Source organism: Osmerus eperlanus, chromosome 20 (genome assembly GCF_963692335.1).
Source record: "Osmerus eperlanus chromosome 20, fOsmEpe2.1, whole genome shotgun sequence".
NCBI classification, from domain to species: Eukaryota; Metazoa; Chordata; class Actinopteri; order Osmeriformes; family Osmeridae; genus Osmerus; species Osmerus eperlanus.
The window spans coordinates 2,473,872-2,489,422 of record NC_085037.1 but is presented as its reverse complement, the minus strand read 5'-3'; the positions used below and the strand labels follow the sequence as shown (position 1 = coordinate 2,489,422).

At 50.5% G+C, this 15,551-nt stretch overlaps 1 protein-coding gene across 1 annotated transcript in view; it reads left to right on the top strand.

Annotated features, from left to right (window-relative positions):
* rims2b (regulating synaptic membrane exocytosis 2b) overlaps window positions 1-15,551 on the top strand; it is a 47,788-nt gene that overhangs the window by 6,829 nt on the left and 25,408 nt on the right. Inside the window, exons 3-5 of the mRNA XM_062446039.1 lie at window positions 909-1,119; window positions 4,502-4,716; window positions 9,651-10,444. Coding sequence (XP_062302023.1) covers window positions 909-1,119; window positions 4,502-4,716; window positions 9,651-10,444 — 1,220 coding nt within the window. The remainder of the gene's footprint in view (window positions 1-908; window positions 1,120-4,501; window positions 4,717-9,650; window positions 10,445-15,551) is intronic.

Sequence of the window (15,551 nt, the reverse complement as noted above, 5' to 3'; positions counted from 1 at the left end):
AAGTGTTTCCTGTCGTTCTTCTGCGCTGATACAGACATGTCTCAAAGCTGAGGTGTAAGATGGGTACAGACCCTCTACCTGACCCCTACCTGACCCCTACATCACATCTCACACATCAGCCACACTCGCCTCAGACACCTGCTGACGGTGCAGGAGAGGAGGATGAAGGAGGATAGGAGGAAAGATGGGAACGGAAAGAGAAGGAGAGCAGAAGAGAGGTGTTGAGCGTGACAGTGAGGAGAGGAGGATGTAGGAGGAGAGAGAACAGAAAGTGGAGGAGTAGAGAAGAGAGTGATAGTGAGGATGAGGAGCAGGGCAGGGTAGGGCTGGAGGAGGACAGAAAGCCTCTTAGATTAGTTGGATTATTCATTGTGATTATGATGAAGGGATGATTGCCTGGGAGGCCTCGTCAAGGATGGTGACCCTGCTGACGCTGCCCTGACTGAGGGCCAGGTAGGGGGGACGGCTCAATCCGACAAGGGGCCTGTCTGGTTGGTCCTAGACCAGGAGCAATACATGAGGAATGACACACCAAGGATCCTTTGAGTATTTCGCAAAAGTAAATTGCTCATGGACAGACTTGGGGGCCAGCTTTGGCTACATTTGGCCACTAAGTGGATGGATGTCTACGTAGTTCGCTGTTTTCATGTATAATTTCACAAGATTAAAGATTTTTTAAATAAATTGTGTTATAATGTGGATTTACATTCGCATATTCTGTTGATTTTAAGTCTTATTTGAGTCTTGCCTCAATATCCTCCTATCTTCTCTCCTCACTTCTCATTGGACTAGACAGTTTGAGGTTTCACCCCTCAGAGCATCTTGTCCATTGAGAAGAGACAGAGAATGCCAGGAAACATCTGAAAAACCTTGAGCTAATTTCATCCTTTTACTTCCTCCCCAAACAGGAAGTTACATCAGCAGTTTGAGATGTACAAGGACCAGGTGAAGAAGATCGGGGATGAGGCCCCGCCCACCCCGGGGCCGAAGGGGGACTCTCCTATCTGTGGAATCTGCCACAAGACCAAGTTTGCCAACGGATGCGGTCAAGTCTGTTCTTATTGCCAAACCAAGTTCTGCGCGCGGTGCGGGGGGCGGGTGTCCCTGCGGTCCAATAAGGTGAGTCCTGCTGCGGCTTCTAGCCAATCACAGCAGTGCACGAGTTAGGTTCCAGAGAAGGTCTGAGGGATAGCTTCTCTTGGGCCGTGTTTCAGCACTCCTGCCATGCTTCCTTCCTGACTCCCATCCTTCCTGTCTTAAAGCTACGGGTCACTTGAGGTGCATTATGGGTTGGAACATCTTGTTCCACTAGAGTGAAGTGTATGCGTGTATGTGTGTGAGTGTATGAGTAATAGAAAAACTTATTTTGCCATAATTTGCAATAATTTGATATTCAGAATCCACATCTTTGTAGGTCACTCAGAGAGGAAATGGAGCAGGGGTTGACACATAGGTGAGGGCTCACCCCTGTTGTCCTATAAGTGAATGCAGGAAGAATGTATGACGTTGATGACAGCCTCTCCTCTCAAGTGTTTGATTGAGATTTAATGGTAGCAGTTTAACCTTTTAAGTTTGTTGTTTGGAGAGAGAGAGAGAGAGTCCTGACCAACATACATTGATATACAGAGAGAGAGAGAGAGAGAGAGAGAGAGAGAGAGAGAGAGAGAGAGAGAGGGAGGGAGAGAGAGGAAGAGATAGACAGAGAGAGAGAGAGAGAGAGCAGGAGACTAAAATAGAGCGATCCCAGGGTGCACCTTACTGTGAGTGTCAGTTCGTGAATGGGACGAGTGGAGCTCGAGCTGGGTCAGTTGTCTACAGGCCGCGGTCTCAGGTGTCGTATGCATAGCGGCCCTTATGCTTGCTCCCGGTGTAGATAGACACCGTGCCCCACCGATACGGGATTGGGTTGCCGCGCGCGGACCTCGTTGACCAGATTCTTTTTCAGGTTCGGGCAAGTGACGTCAACAAGCACGAGTCATGCCCACATACACGGAAATTGCGCATGCTCTATAACCGTTGTTAGACAGCAGCCATTGTTATTTTCAGTTGACTACAGCCCTTGATATATTTATGAAAGTGGACAGTTTTAGTGTGTTAGTCCTGTTGTAAAACATCAACTTTGGTCCTGGGTTTCGCTAACCCTGACGCGGGGCGTCGTTTCTGGCGGCCGGTGTGGAGCCCGCTGGAAGGCAGTTGGCGCGGAGCTGTCCGTGGTTCTGAACAGTACGCTCACGCTCAACGTTCACTTTTCATAATCGACTGATCGTTATTTCAGTTTCTTCTGCGCCGAAATGACGTTTCACGGCATCACCATGGGTATGATCATCCTATATTGATTATTTTACATAGACGTTTCACATGGAGATGTTAGCTAACAGTTCTTTTTTTCTCTTCGTTGTGAGAGCTGATCTTTTAGGATCCTTAGCACGCACGAGAAGTGAGCGAAACACCATATCTTGACAGCTAGTTATCTACAGTGTGTGTTGCACCAGAAATAGTGACTGCAGCTTAACAAACCATTCTTCCCCTCCTTTCAGTTCAGCGAATGTAGTAAAATCCCAATTTTATGGGTTTAGCTTGATTAAAAGTGTGCCATGCTAAATGTACTAGACGCAGAAGCTGTTTAGAAAGCTATTATTCTATGTCTTTCTTAACCGGTCTTTGTGTGTGTGTGTGTGTGTGTGTTTGTGTTGGGGCCACTGCTGAGGTCAGCTGTAAGCTGCAGTATCTTCTGGCCAGCACAGCTGTATGTGTGTGTGTGTATTCATTGTCTCGGGCTCCACACACAACAAAACATAACATATAAATCCAAGACATAACACATGTAAAAAGTATCATTCAAAATGTGTTCAAGACAAGTACGAGTGAAGTAAAAAAACAAATCAAACGTCACATCATCAAAATGCATTCCATCACAGTTGTTCAGCTTCAGGTTAATCAACGCTGGGGCAATCCTTAACATATTTTTGTATCGGTCTCTCACGTCATTTATTTGGTATAGTACAGACAATTTGGCAGTTTACTTCAACAGATATTCCTCAAGAAGCTCATTAGCTTTCATGCCAACCTCTCCTCTATTCTGAGCCATGAGAGACGGGTTCACTTTCTCTCCGTGCTGATTCTCACACCTAACAGACAGGGCAGAGCGAGCCTCGCTGCTTTTTCTGTAGCTATTTGGAGCTTAGACAGATCTGTTTTGGCTGCACCCGACCAGACTGCTGAGCAGTAATCAAGGTGAGATCAAACTAGTGCCTGTATCACTCGCACTGGAGGCAGGGCTGAGAAAAGAGAAACCTCATCCAAATGCATAATGTCTCCTCGACCTATTTCCTTAACAATATTTTCGAATTGTTTTTCCTGTGACAGCTGCCCGTCAAGTGTGTCACAAAGCAAATTTGCCTCCATGTCCGTGCCTTTGAGTCATAGGCTCAGATGATTATCGTGATTAGTGGTCCTAAACATAATGCACATATGGAGGAACATGTTCAGCGTGTGTGTAAAGTGGATGTGTGCATGTGTGTGGAGAATATGTGTGTGGAAAGAGAACGTGTGCGTGAAGTGAATATGTAGGCCTACGTATAGGAGGGAGAAGGGGAGATGGAGAAAAAGAGAGACAGAGAAAGAGAGAATGTGTGTGTGTGTGTGTGTGAGAGAGAGAGACATAGAGAGAGAGAGAGAGAGACATAGAGAGAGAGAGACAGAGAGAGACATATATAGAGAGAGACATAGAAAGAGAGAAAGAGAGAGGGGCCCAGCACAGCTCTCCCCCTTCTGTTTATCTTTGTAACTCTATATGTTTGTAACTCTATATGTGGGAGTCAGGTGGCTGAGCGGTTAGGGAATCGGGCTAGTAATCAGAAGGTTGCTGGTTCGATTCCCGACTGTGCCAAATGACGTTGTGTCCTTGGGCAAGGCACTTCACCCTACTTGCCTCGGGGGAATGTCCCTGTACTTACTGTAAGTCGCTCTGGATAAGAGCGTCTGCTAAATGACTAAATGTAAATGTAAATGTAACTAACTCCCGTGAACACAGCTGACTCAGCAACCCCTGTCTGGGATTTACACTCTCCATCTCCTTCCAGGTTGTGTGTGTCGATGTGTATGTGTGCGTGTGTATGTGTGCGTGTGTGCGTGTAGGAAGGTTAAACTGTCTTTCATCCTCTTGTCCCCATTCCAGGTAGTATGTGTAAACTAGTTTGTGTGTTTGTGTGTGTCGAAGCTTGTGTGAGTGCGTGTGAGTGTACATGTAGGGAACGGGTAATTATTATGTTAGCATCTGGAACATAACATTTTAGATATTAGCATAGGGACTATAGATAAATAATAATAATATATTTGCATTGCGACTAAGGGATAGTTAGGGTTAGCATGTTAATAGGCTTCATGATGCTAATGGTTAATGGCCCCCAAATTAGCATGCTAGCACACGGTCTGAGAGTTAGGGCTAGCATATTAGGATGCTACAGAACACTAACATGGTTGCCCCCCCCTCCCCCTGCAGGTCATGTGGGTGTGCAACGTCTGTCGGAAGAAGCAGGAGATCCTGACCAAGTCGGGGGCGTGGTTCTACGGCTCAGCCCCGCGACTGGGCGGTGCTGAGGGCCCACCGGGGGTCTCCCCAGCCAGGCTGCAGGGGCCGGGGGGGGGCACAGACTTCCCACTCAGGAACGGAGCCGCCCTGAGGAACTCTGGGACACCGGACGGCACCGCCGACAGGTACCCTCTGTCTGTGTTCTCTTTCGGTTTTGTGGGTTTCTGTTTGGGTTCTATAAAGGTTCTGTGAGGTTTGTTATAAGTCCTGTTCAGGTTGTCTGTGGTCTATTAGGGCTCTATGAGGTTTGTTTTAGGTTCTGCTTAGGTTCTGTGGGTTTCTGTCTGGGTCCTATTAGGGGTCAGTGAGGTTTTATCTTTTCTGCCATCTGTATTGGTTCTATGGGGATCTCAATGGGTTCTGTTTAGGTTGTCCAGGCCTTGGTACTGCAGTGGCTCTCTTGTGAATACTGAAGGTATTGACTTGTTATTCTTATTTGGGTGTGGATATAACTGGGGTCAGATGACTGAGCGGTTAGGGAATCGGGCTACCAATCAGAGGGTTGCCGGTTCGATTCCTGGCCGTTCCCAAGGATGTGTCCTTGGGCAAGGCACTTCACCCTACTTGCCTCGGGGGAATGTCCCTGTACTTACTGTAAGTCACTCTGGATAAGAGCGTCTGCTAAATGACTAAATGTAAATAACTGGAATGAGTGACAACCTGGCCATGGTGTTTTACAGCCAGGGATAAGCAGAGAGAGACACACAAATACGTATTCCTAGCACCTTCGCCTTTCTGCCCCTAGTGGGCGCTCCCCTCCCAACCAGGACCCAGGGCATGTGGTGACAGCCAGCCAGGTAATCCTCCAGGCCAGGTTAGGGCTATGTCCTCCCTCTCCTCCCTCAGACGGGAGAGCTGCTGCTGGGGGAGATCACAGCCTCCTGTCTGGGTAGAAGCAGCCCTGGCCTGTGAGGTTTGGTCTGGATTATGTTTAGGTGCTGTTTTCGTTCTTTTTAGGTTTGATGGGGTTCTGTGAGGTTATGTCTCTGGCCTCCTTCATGATGTTCTCCCCCCAGGGCTGGAGGCACTATACAGAGGTTAACTACACTGTGTTTGGGTTAGGGCTAGACAAGCAGATAGACAGGGCCCAGACAGAGGCAGACAGACAGACAGGCCGGTGTTGCTGTGTGCAGACAGACAGGCCGGTGACAGGCAGACAGACAGACAGACAGACAGACAGACAGACAGAAAGAAAGACAAGCAAGCAAGCAAGCAGACCGGTGACAGACAGACAGTCATTTAGACAATCTGGCAGACAGGCAGGCAGACAGACAGACTGGTGGATGAGTAGATAGGCAGATAGACAGACAGACAGACAGACAGACAGACAAGCAAGCAAACAAGCAAGGGGGTGGATAGACAGTCAGACAGGCAGTCAATCAGACAGGCAGGCAGGCAGACGGGCAGGTGGACAGACAGACAGACAGACAGACAGGCGTGCTGGTGGACATACAGACAGACAGTGGCACACAGAGTGGCAGGCTCCTATCTGTAATCACCTAAGCATCCTAATCCTCCTTGCAGGCTAAATTCTCGCTTGACCTCCAGCTATATACAGCCTGCGATAACAGCATTAAACACTAACGCCACCGCTCCCCCCCCTCCTCCTTTCTCCTCACCTCTCCCATCCCCCTCCTCCCTCCTGCCTTCCCACAAGTCTCTGCTGCCGTGCTCAGCCCCGGGGAGGAGCGTGAGCGTGCTAGGCGATGTCGTTTCCTGCGTAGGAGGGGAGAGGGAGGGAGCGAGGGATAGACAGAGGAAGGAAGGGCCAGGGAGGGAGGAGGGGGAGGAGGGTTCGTCACAGACACACTGCCTCTGCTGCTGGCCGAGAGAGAAACGAGAGGGAGAGAGGGAGCGAGAAGGAGGGAGGGAGTGAGAAGGAGGGAAGGAGTGTGTATAAGAAATAGAGAGCGATAGAGAGGGAGTGAGAGCGAAGGAGTGCTTGTTGGAGTGTGTGAGAGGAACAGAGAGGGAGCGGGTGTAGGATACTTCTGTGTGCTGGAGTGTGTGTGTGTGCGAGAGCGAAACACAGAGAGAGAGACTGTGCGTGTGTGGGGGGGGGGGGGGGGGGGGGAGAGAGCCACGCAGCGAGGCAGACTCTTTCGGTCGGTGGGCTTGTTCCTCTCGGAGCTCATGTGCCTTCCCAGAGGGCCGTGCAGCATGGTGCGGTCTGCGGGGGCCTGATGCATCACCACCTCCGCCTCGCCGCCATCGATGGGCAGCGACTCATAGACAGGTACCCGTACCGGAGGAGGAGAGGGAGGCAGGGAGGGAGGAAGAGGATGAGGGGGTGAGAAGAGAGAGGAGGAGAAACGGAGAACAGAGGAGGGAGGGAGGGAGGGAGGGGGAGGAGGAGGGGGTGAGAAGAGAGAGGAGGAGAAACGGAGAACAGAGGAGGGAGGGAGGGAGGGAGAAAGGGAGGGAGGGAGGGAGGGGGAGGAGGAGGAGGAGGGGGTGAGAAGAGAGAGGAGGAGAAAGGGAGAACATAGGAGGGAGGAGAGGGAGGGAGGGAGGAGGAGGAAGCAGAGGGATGCAGAGAAGAAATAGGGTACGTTATGGTGTTGGCATAGAACCAAAGACATTATTACGGAGTGGGAGCTTGTGGTGTTCCTGTAAGTGTTAGCGAGTTAATGTGTGTGTTAACATGTTCCTGTGTATCTGAGCGTGTTCCTCTGTGTGTTAGCATGATCCTCTGTGTGTCAGTGTGCTCCTGTGTTTCTTGGTGTGTTGCTGTGTGTTAGCATGTTCTTCTGTGTGTTAGAGTGTTGACGTGTTTCTATGTGTCTAAACGTGTTGGTCTGAGAGAGCAGAGGACAGGGGAGGACAAGAGAGGACAGGACAGGAGAGAAATCCTATATTTTTGTCTAGTCTGAATGTGGAGGATGAATGAGGTGGTTGGTTGTGGGTCGGTGTACAGGCTTGGCTGGTGGAAGAGGATACAGGCTGGTGGTAGAGGGGTACAGGCTGGTGGTAGAGGGTAGAGGCTGGTGGTAGAGGGGTACAGGCTGGTGGTAGAGGGTACAGGCTGGTGGTAGAGGGTAGAGGCTGGTGGTAGAGGGGTACAGGCTGGTGGTAGAGGGTACAGGCTGGTGGTAGAGGGGTACAGGCTGGTAGTAGAGGGGTACAGGCTGGTGGTAGAGGGTACAGGCTGGTGGTAGAGAGGTACAGGCTGGTGGTAGAGGGTACAGGCTGGTGGTAGAGGGGTACAGGCTGGTGGTAGAGGGGTACAGGCTGGTGGTAGAGGGTACAGGCTGGTGGTAGAGGGGTACAGGCTGGTAGTAGAGGGGTACAGGCTGGTGGTAGAGAGGTACAGGCTGGTGGTAGAGGGTACAGGCTGGTGGTAGAGGGTACAGGCTGGTGGTAGAGGGTACAGGCTGGTGGTAGAGGGTACAGGCTGGTGGTAGAGGGGTACAGGATGGTGGTAGAGAGGTACAGGCTGGTGGTAGAGGGTACAGGCTGGTGGTAGAGGGTACAGGCTGGTGGTAGAGAGGTACAGGCTGGTGGTAGAGGGTACAGGCTGGTGGTAGAGGGTACAGGCTGGTGGTAGAGAGGTACAGGCTGGTGGTAGAGGGTACAGGCTGGTGGTAGAGGGGTACAGGATGGTGGTAGAGAGGTACAGGCTGGTGGTAGAGGGTACAGGCTGGTGGTAGAGGGGTACAGGATGGTGGTAGAGGAGACAGGCTAGGCAGGTGCTGTGTGATATATGGTTTAGTAGATTCTGCTGAGAGTAGAAGATTCAGGGTCCACTGCTTCCTGTGTGAGAGGGAAAGTGAGGAAGGGAGGTGGGGGGGAGAAGGAGAAAAATAGGGACAGAGGGAGAAACAGAACGAGGGAGAGAGAGGGATAAAATAAGAGGGAGAGAGAACAGGAGGAAGTGGTGGAGAGGGAAAGAGAAAGAGGGAGAGTGAGAGGGGGGGAGAAAGAGAGAGAGAGGAAGAGAAAGCGGTAGAGGAGGAGGAGTGAAGAGGAAGAGAGAGTGGGACAGGAGAAGAGAGAAAAGTGGGCGAGAGAGAGAGAGTATGAGCGAGAGAGAGGAGGAGAGAGAGAGAGGAAGAGATAAAGAGAGGGCTAATAAGAGGGAGAGAAAGAGAGAGAGAGAGAGAGAGAGAGAGAGAGTGGAGGAGGTGTGTGCGTTGATCCTGGTGTGTATCAGTCCTGCAGCACAGTGTGTTCTGAGCTGGGCTGACATTTAGCCATACACTGAGCTGGATGGGACATATCTCTCTGTGTCTCTGTGCGTGTATGGTGTGTGTGTGTGTGTGTATGTTTACGTGTGTGAGGCGCGTGTGTAGGTGTGTACACAGCTACAACCCGTTAAAGCACTGTAGGTTTACTGTACTACAACATAACTTATTTGTGCATTGGCAGGGTTAAGGCTGTGGTGGATATTTGTTCACTGCGAGTTTTGGTAGAGATTTTTCTCTGGTCTGAGAGCTAGCTAATGCTACAGCTCAGCCAGCTAGCCGTTGCTCCCCCCCCCCCTCCCCCCCCCCCCCATCCATACAGCTGGTCATGTGACCATCTGTGTGTGTGTGAATATGTGTTGAGGGGTTGAGGTAAGACAATACCTGTTTCTGTTGAGGAGTTAAGGTAAGACTGCACCTGTCTGTGTGTGTGTTTGTGTTGGGGGGAAGTAAGAGAGAGAAAGGCAGAGCAACAGAGGAAGAGAGAGAGTGTGAAGGGGAGAGGAAGATAACCATTCTGTCTCTAGCCTGGTTTGGTCTACCTGGTGTTAAACTGTCCTTAAGAACCCAAGCCATTTTTGATAAATGGCAGACTTTTTGTCTTTCTTCTTTCTTTCTCTTTCTATCTCTCACACGCTCTCTCTCTCTCTCTCTCTCTCTCTCTCTCTCTCTCTCTCTCTCTCTCTCTCTCTCTCTCTCTCTCTCTCTCTCTCTCTCTCTCTCTCTCTCTCTCTATTTCTCTCTCTCTTTCTCTCTGTCTCCCTCTCTCACACACACTCCCTCTCTCGGTCTCCCTCGTTCTCCCCCCATGTCTCTCCCCTCCTTCATCAGGGTATGCTTGTGCCCTGATAGGCCCTTGTCTCTGTGATTGACAGGAGGAGGAGCCCATTAGGTTCCAGGGATCCCAGCCACGCCTACAACCAGCGGGACTATGCCCCAGACGACTCTGGGATGCCTGTCTCCCCCGACTATCAACGCGACCCCCGCCACTCCCCCAGGGTTTCCCACGGTTACCGGGAGGCCGGCGGAGGCGGCGGCGGGGGGCGGGCGAGGGCGGGCTACCGGGACGGGCGCGGCCGCTGGCGTTCCCAGGAGCCCCTGGAGCAGGAAGTGGATGAGGCGGAGGCGCAGCGTCGGCGCCAGGAGGCGTACCAGAGCCGCTATCGCTCCGACCCCAACCTGGCGCGCTGCCCTGTGAAGCCCCAGCCCTACGAGGAGCAGATGCGCATGCACGCACAGGTGGGCCGGGCGCGCCACGAGCGTCGCCATAGCGACGTGTCACTGGCTTACACCGAGCTGGATCACCTCCAAGGCCACGGCCCCTCCGGGCGCCAGCCCCAGCCGCTGCTGGCCGGTCAGCGGTCGTACTCGGTGGACCGGACCAATCACAGCCCTCCGTCGCCTCGCCGGAGCCCTGTGTTGGGGGAGGGGCGTTCTACCCAGAATCCTCAGGGGCAGCAGCATCTGGACCCTAGCTCTGCCCTCCACAGGACTACAGATGGAATGGGGAGGAATGATTCGCTCAGCACCGACCAATCGGGGTTGAGGCCCCACCCCCAGAGGGGGAAGCGCATGGGGAGGCTGCATGTGATTGGCAGCTTCAGCAGCTCGGAGGAGGAGCTCGCCACCACACCAGAGTACACCAGCTGTGAGGACGCCGAGATGGAGAGTGAGTGTCGGGGGCCGGGTGTGTGTGTTTGTGTTAGCCTGGTGTGTGTTTGTGTTTGAGTATGTGTGCGTTTGTGTGTGTGTGGTATGGAGAGATGAAGGCCTAGCTCTCATGTTTCATTGTGTGTGTATGTGCGTGTTTGTGTATGTGTGTGTGTGGTATGAAGAGATGAAGGCCTCGCTCTCATGTTACTGTGTGTGTGCGTGTGTGTGTGTGTGTGTGTGTGTGTGTAGGAGACAGAGACAGGCAGAGTGTGTGGGGGACCTTTTGAGGTATTTCTGTTTTCAGTACAGTACGTTGTTGTGTATTGAAGGACGAATGCTTTAACTCAGGCAACAAATCTGCTCCTTATGCTTACCATTTCTAATAGCAGTCTGTCAAGGCCGTCTGTCTTGTCTGTCTGCCAGTCTGCCTTACTATCTGTCTGTCTGTCTGTCTGTGCCTGTCTGTCTGTGTCTGTCTGTGTCTGTCTGTGTCTGTGTCTGTATGTGTCTGTCTGTCTGTCTGTCTTTCATTGTCGATGTGTGTGAGATCACATGCTGGTTGCCAAGTAACCGGGAGGTGTGTGTGTGAGGCTGTGTGTTGGTGGTGTGTGTTGGTGGTGTGTGTTGGTGGTCAAGTGAGGGACATATTTAGATGACGAGATGATGTGTGGTTGCACTGCTATTGTTCTCTCTCTTCATTTCTCTCTTTTTCTCCTTTCCTTCCACCCTCTATGTCTCTCTCCCCCTCCCTCCCTCTCCTTCCACCCTATGTCTCTCTCCCCCTCCCTCTCTTTCTCTCCCTCTGCCTCTCTATCTTCTCCTGGCTCTGATGTTGTCAGAGCCTTAATTAGCTCAATGTGATAAGCCTCTTACTGCAGTTGTACAGGAGAGGAGAAGACAGCAAGTGACAGAGCATTCCTTTCTCTCTCCCTCTCTCTCTGCACTTCCCCTTTCTCTCTCTCTCCCGCTCTCTCTGCCCTTCCCCTTTCTTTGCTCTCTCTCACCTTTTCTCTTTTCCCTCTCTCTCTCCCTTATCTCCTTTTATCTCTCTCTTTCTTGCTCTCCTCTCTAACTGAGTGTCTGGCTGGGTTCAGAGGTGTTAGTTCAGTGTGTGTCTGTCTGTCTGTGTATGCATGTGTGTGTGTGTGTGTGTGTGTGTGTGTGTGTGTGTGTGTGTGTGTGTGAAAGAGAGAGAGAGAGTCTGTGTGTGCTTGTGTGTGTGAGAGAGAGAGAGCCTGTGTGTGGAGACAAACCTCGAGAAGGAGATTCATACAGACACCCACACCTTCATGCACACATACACACACACTTGTGTACACACACACACACGGTATGTGTTTGGCTGAGAGAGACTGCTATTAGAGGCTGCTGTTCCAGGCTGTTTTTAGAGGCTGCAGTCAGAGGCTCGTATAAGGGGCTGGTATGAGAGGCTTGTGCGACTGATCTTTCCGGCTTTACCCAATCAGATGGGTCCCTGTAGACGCGGCAGCCAGCCAATAAGAAAAGCCTCCAGGCGACCTCTGACAGACTTATTTGCTGGTCAGATGTCATTGGGCAAAGGCCATCTCGTCAGAGCTTACAGGACCTGATTGGTCCAGTCTGGCCCTGCTCCCTCCCACCCAGAGGAGACTAGAGAAGCAGTCACACAGAGAGCAGGAGAGGCTGAAGTCATCCACACCTCCACACACCCCAGGACCATGCTCTTCACCAGCCCTGCCAGGACCCTCTGAGCCTGGCCCCGCGCCCCCAGGAGCCTTCCTCCTCACGGCCCCCCCCGGAGAAGGAGCAGAAGCGGGCCTCGCTCCTGGACGAGTCCTTGGTTCTCTTTCGCACTCTGTTGGATTAGCTGCTGTCTGGATTAGACTGGAGAGGAGCTGCGCTTGAAGATCTGTTCGAGGGGAATCAGACCTCCTCCCCTCTTTCTGGTGGACCTGGACCTCTAGAAACAGGAGGAGCCGGAGGTGGAAGAGCAGGAGCAGGAGAAGCAGTAGAAGGGGCCGATGTGTTGGGGATCATGTAGGCTGCAGTGTTAAAGCTGGCTTATAGAGGACAGGTAAGCTCATTACTGCGAGGAATGAACTTCCCTGCACCTCCCTGCTCTGACAGAGGAGGAGCGCCAGCACTCGGACACACACACACCCTCCTGCGCTCTGACCACCCCCCCATGGGGGGCTCCCAGTCCTGTGAGTACCAGGGTGCGTGTGTAGTTAGAGGGGTGTGTGTAGCGAGTCGTGTGTGGGTGTGTTGTGTGTGTAGAGGTTTGACGTGGGCCATAGCATCTTATTCTCCAATAAAGGTACCAGCAGTGTGTGTGAGAGAGAGTGTGTATCTGAGGAGTGGGTCTGAAAGGTGTGTGTGTGAAGTGTAGGTTTGATGTCCTATTATCCCGTAGGTATGGAGGTGTGTGTGTAGTGTGAGGTGTGTGTATGTCTGAGGTGTGTGTGTGTGTGTGAAAGGTGTGTGTTTGTGTCTGAGGTGGAGGTTGTAGGTCCTCTTTTCCTGTAAAGGTATAACAGTGTGTGTGTGTGTGTGTGTGAGAGAGGTGGAGGTTGTAGGTTATCTTCACCAGTAACACAGTTTTGGCAGGCTGAAGTGGAGTAGTGAGAGAGTGAGTGAAAGAGAGATATGATCTCCTGCTTTCACATGTCACACACACACATACTTCAGACATGCATTGCTGTTCAGGTGTGTAACAGTCTGCTATATAAACCAGAAGGCAAGACTGACATGACGGTTACATTAACTACCATGTAACTGCATAGCAACCCTTGACATTAAGGTTAACAACCACTACATACATAGCAACACTTTACTTTAAATTTACATTAACTACCACTACATAGCAGTATCTATAGTAACAACATTGTACATACTTACACATTGCTATATAACTAAATGGTATTAAGAGTTAGCGGTATAGGTTATTACAAAAGTGTTACAGTAAAAGGCACAGTAAGAATGAGAAGGCACAGATGGATGTAAGGTAATTGTACTGAAGTAGAAGAATTTAAACTACTATATGGCTACTATATGTATTTCTTTGTAGTTACATGGTAGACATTGTAACCTTAATGTAAAGTGTTGCAGGCAAGACCTTGCTTGGGCATTCTTTATTTAGCGAGCCTTTCAGCTAGCTATCACTGCTCACCTAGGATCAATCGAATCCTTTTATTTAATCCTTACATAAACACAGAGAGAGAAGGTCACTGTCTTCAGCAGAGTGGTGGAGTTTGGTCTGTAGACAGACAGACAGACAGACCAACAGGCATGAAGACAAGCAGACAGGCGTGCAAGCATGCAGACAGACAGACAGGCAGACAGGCATGCAGATAGACAGACAGACATACAGAAAGGCATGCAGACAGACATTCAGACAAGCATTCAGACAAGCATGCAGGCAGGTAGGCCTGCAGACATGCAGAAATCATGCAGATAGACAGGTGTGTAGGTGTGTCCAGCCCTGGTTGAGAAGTGCAGCATCACTGTTAGAGAATCAGGTAGTCTTTAAGTCTGTTCCAGAACACCTTTGTGTGTGTTCCAGTGTGTTGAAGTGTGCTTGTGTTGAATAATTTGTTTAGTTTGTGTGTTTGTGTGTGTGGAGTTGGAGTGTTTATGTTTGTGTTGAAGTGTGTGTGTTTTGGAGGGTTTGTGTCTGTGTTGGATATGTGTGTGTGTGTGGTTTGTGGCTCTTCTCAAATCCTATCAGTCTAGCTGTGCATGTCACCACAGACAGAATGACAATGACTTGTCATTGGCCAAGGAGCTGCTTACACACACTACCTGCAGCTACCGGCCAATGCAGGCTAATGCGGACTAGCTAACCTGAGACTGACCCATGCAGACTAGCTAACATGACCCATGCAGACTAGCTAACATGACACATGCAGACTAGCTAACATGAACTGTGCAGACTAGCTAACATGACCCATGCAGACTAGCTAACCTGGGACTGACCCATGCAGACTAGCTAACATGACCCATGCGGACTAGCTAACCTGAGACTGACCCATGCGGACTAGCTAACCTGACCCATGCAGACTAGCTAACCTGGGACTGACCCATGCAGACTAGCTAACATGAACTGTGCAGACTAGCTAACATGACCCATGCGGACTAGCTAACCTGAGACTGACCCATGCAGACTAGTTAACATGACCCATGCAGACTAGCTAACATGAACCGTGCAGACTAGCTAACATGAACTGTGCAGACTAGCTAACATGACCCATGCAGACTAGCTAACCTGGGACTGACCCATGCAGACTAGCTAACATGACCCATGCAGACTAGCTAACCTGGGACTGACCCATAAAGACTAGCTAACATGACCCATGCGGACTAGCTAACCTGAGACTGACCCATGCAGACTAGCTAACATGAACTGTGCAGACTAGCTAACATGACCCATGCGGACTAGCTAACCTGAGACTGACCCATGCAGACTAGCTAACATGAACTGTGCAGACTAGCTAACATGACCCATGCGGACTAGCTTACCTGAGACTGACCCATGCAGACTAGTTAACATGACTCATGCAGACTAGCTAACATGAACAATGCAGACTAGCTAACATGAACCATGCAGACTAGCTGACATGACCCATGCAGACTAGCTATCATGAACAATGCAGACTAGCTAACATGAACCGTGCAGACTAGCTAACCTGGGACTGAACATCAGGATCTGGAAGTTGTGTGTACCAGTTCAGGGCTCAGAGAGACTGGTGCTGGTTGAACCATGGTTGATTGGGGTTGACCAGAGTTAGGGTTGACCAGGGCTGACCACAGTTGAACCACTTTTACATTTTACATTTATGCATTTAGCAGACACTTTTATCCAAAGCGACTTCCAAGAGAGAGCTTTACAAAAGTGCATAGGTCACTGATCATAACAACGAGATAGCCCCAAACATTGTGAGCAGCCAAAACATGAAGCATACATTGTGAAAAAAACAAATAAGTGCCAAAGGGAAGAACCATAAGAGCATGCAGTTAAACAAGTTACAATTAAACAACATGAAACTCAAAAAGTGCAAGAGTATACCTGTAGAAAAAACAGTAAAATATTTCACATACACAGTACATAACTTTTAGGGTTCATGTTGACCAGAGTGAGAGAGTTG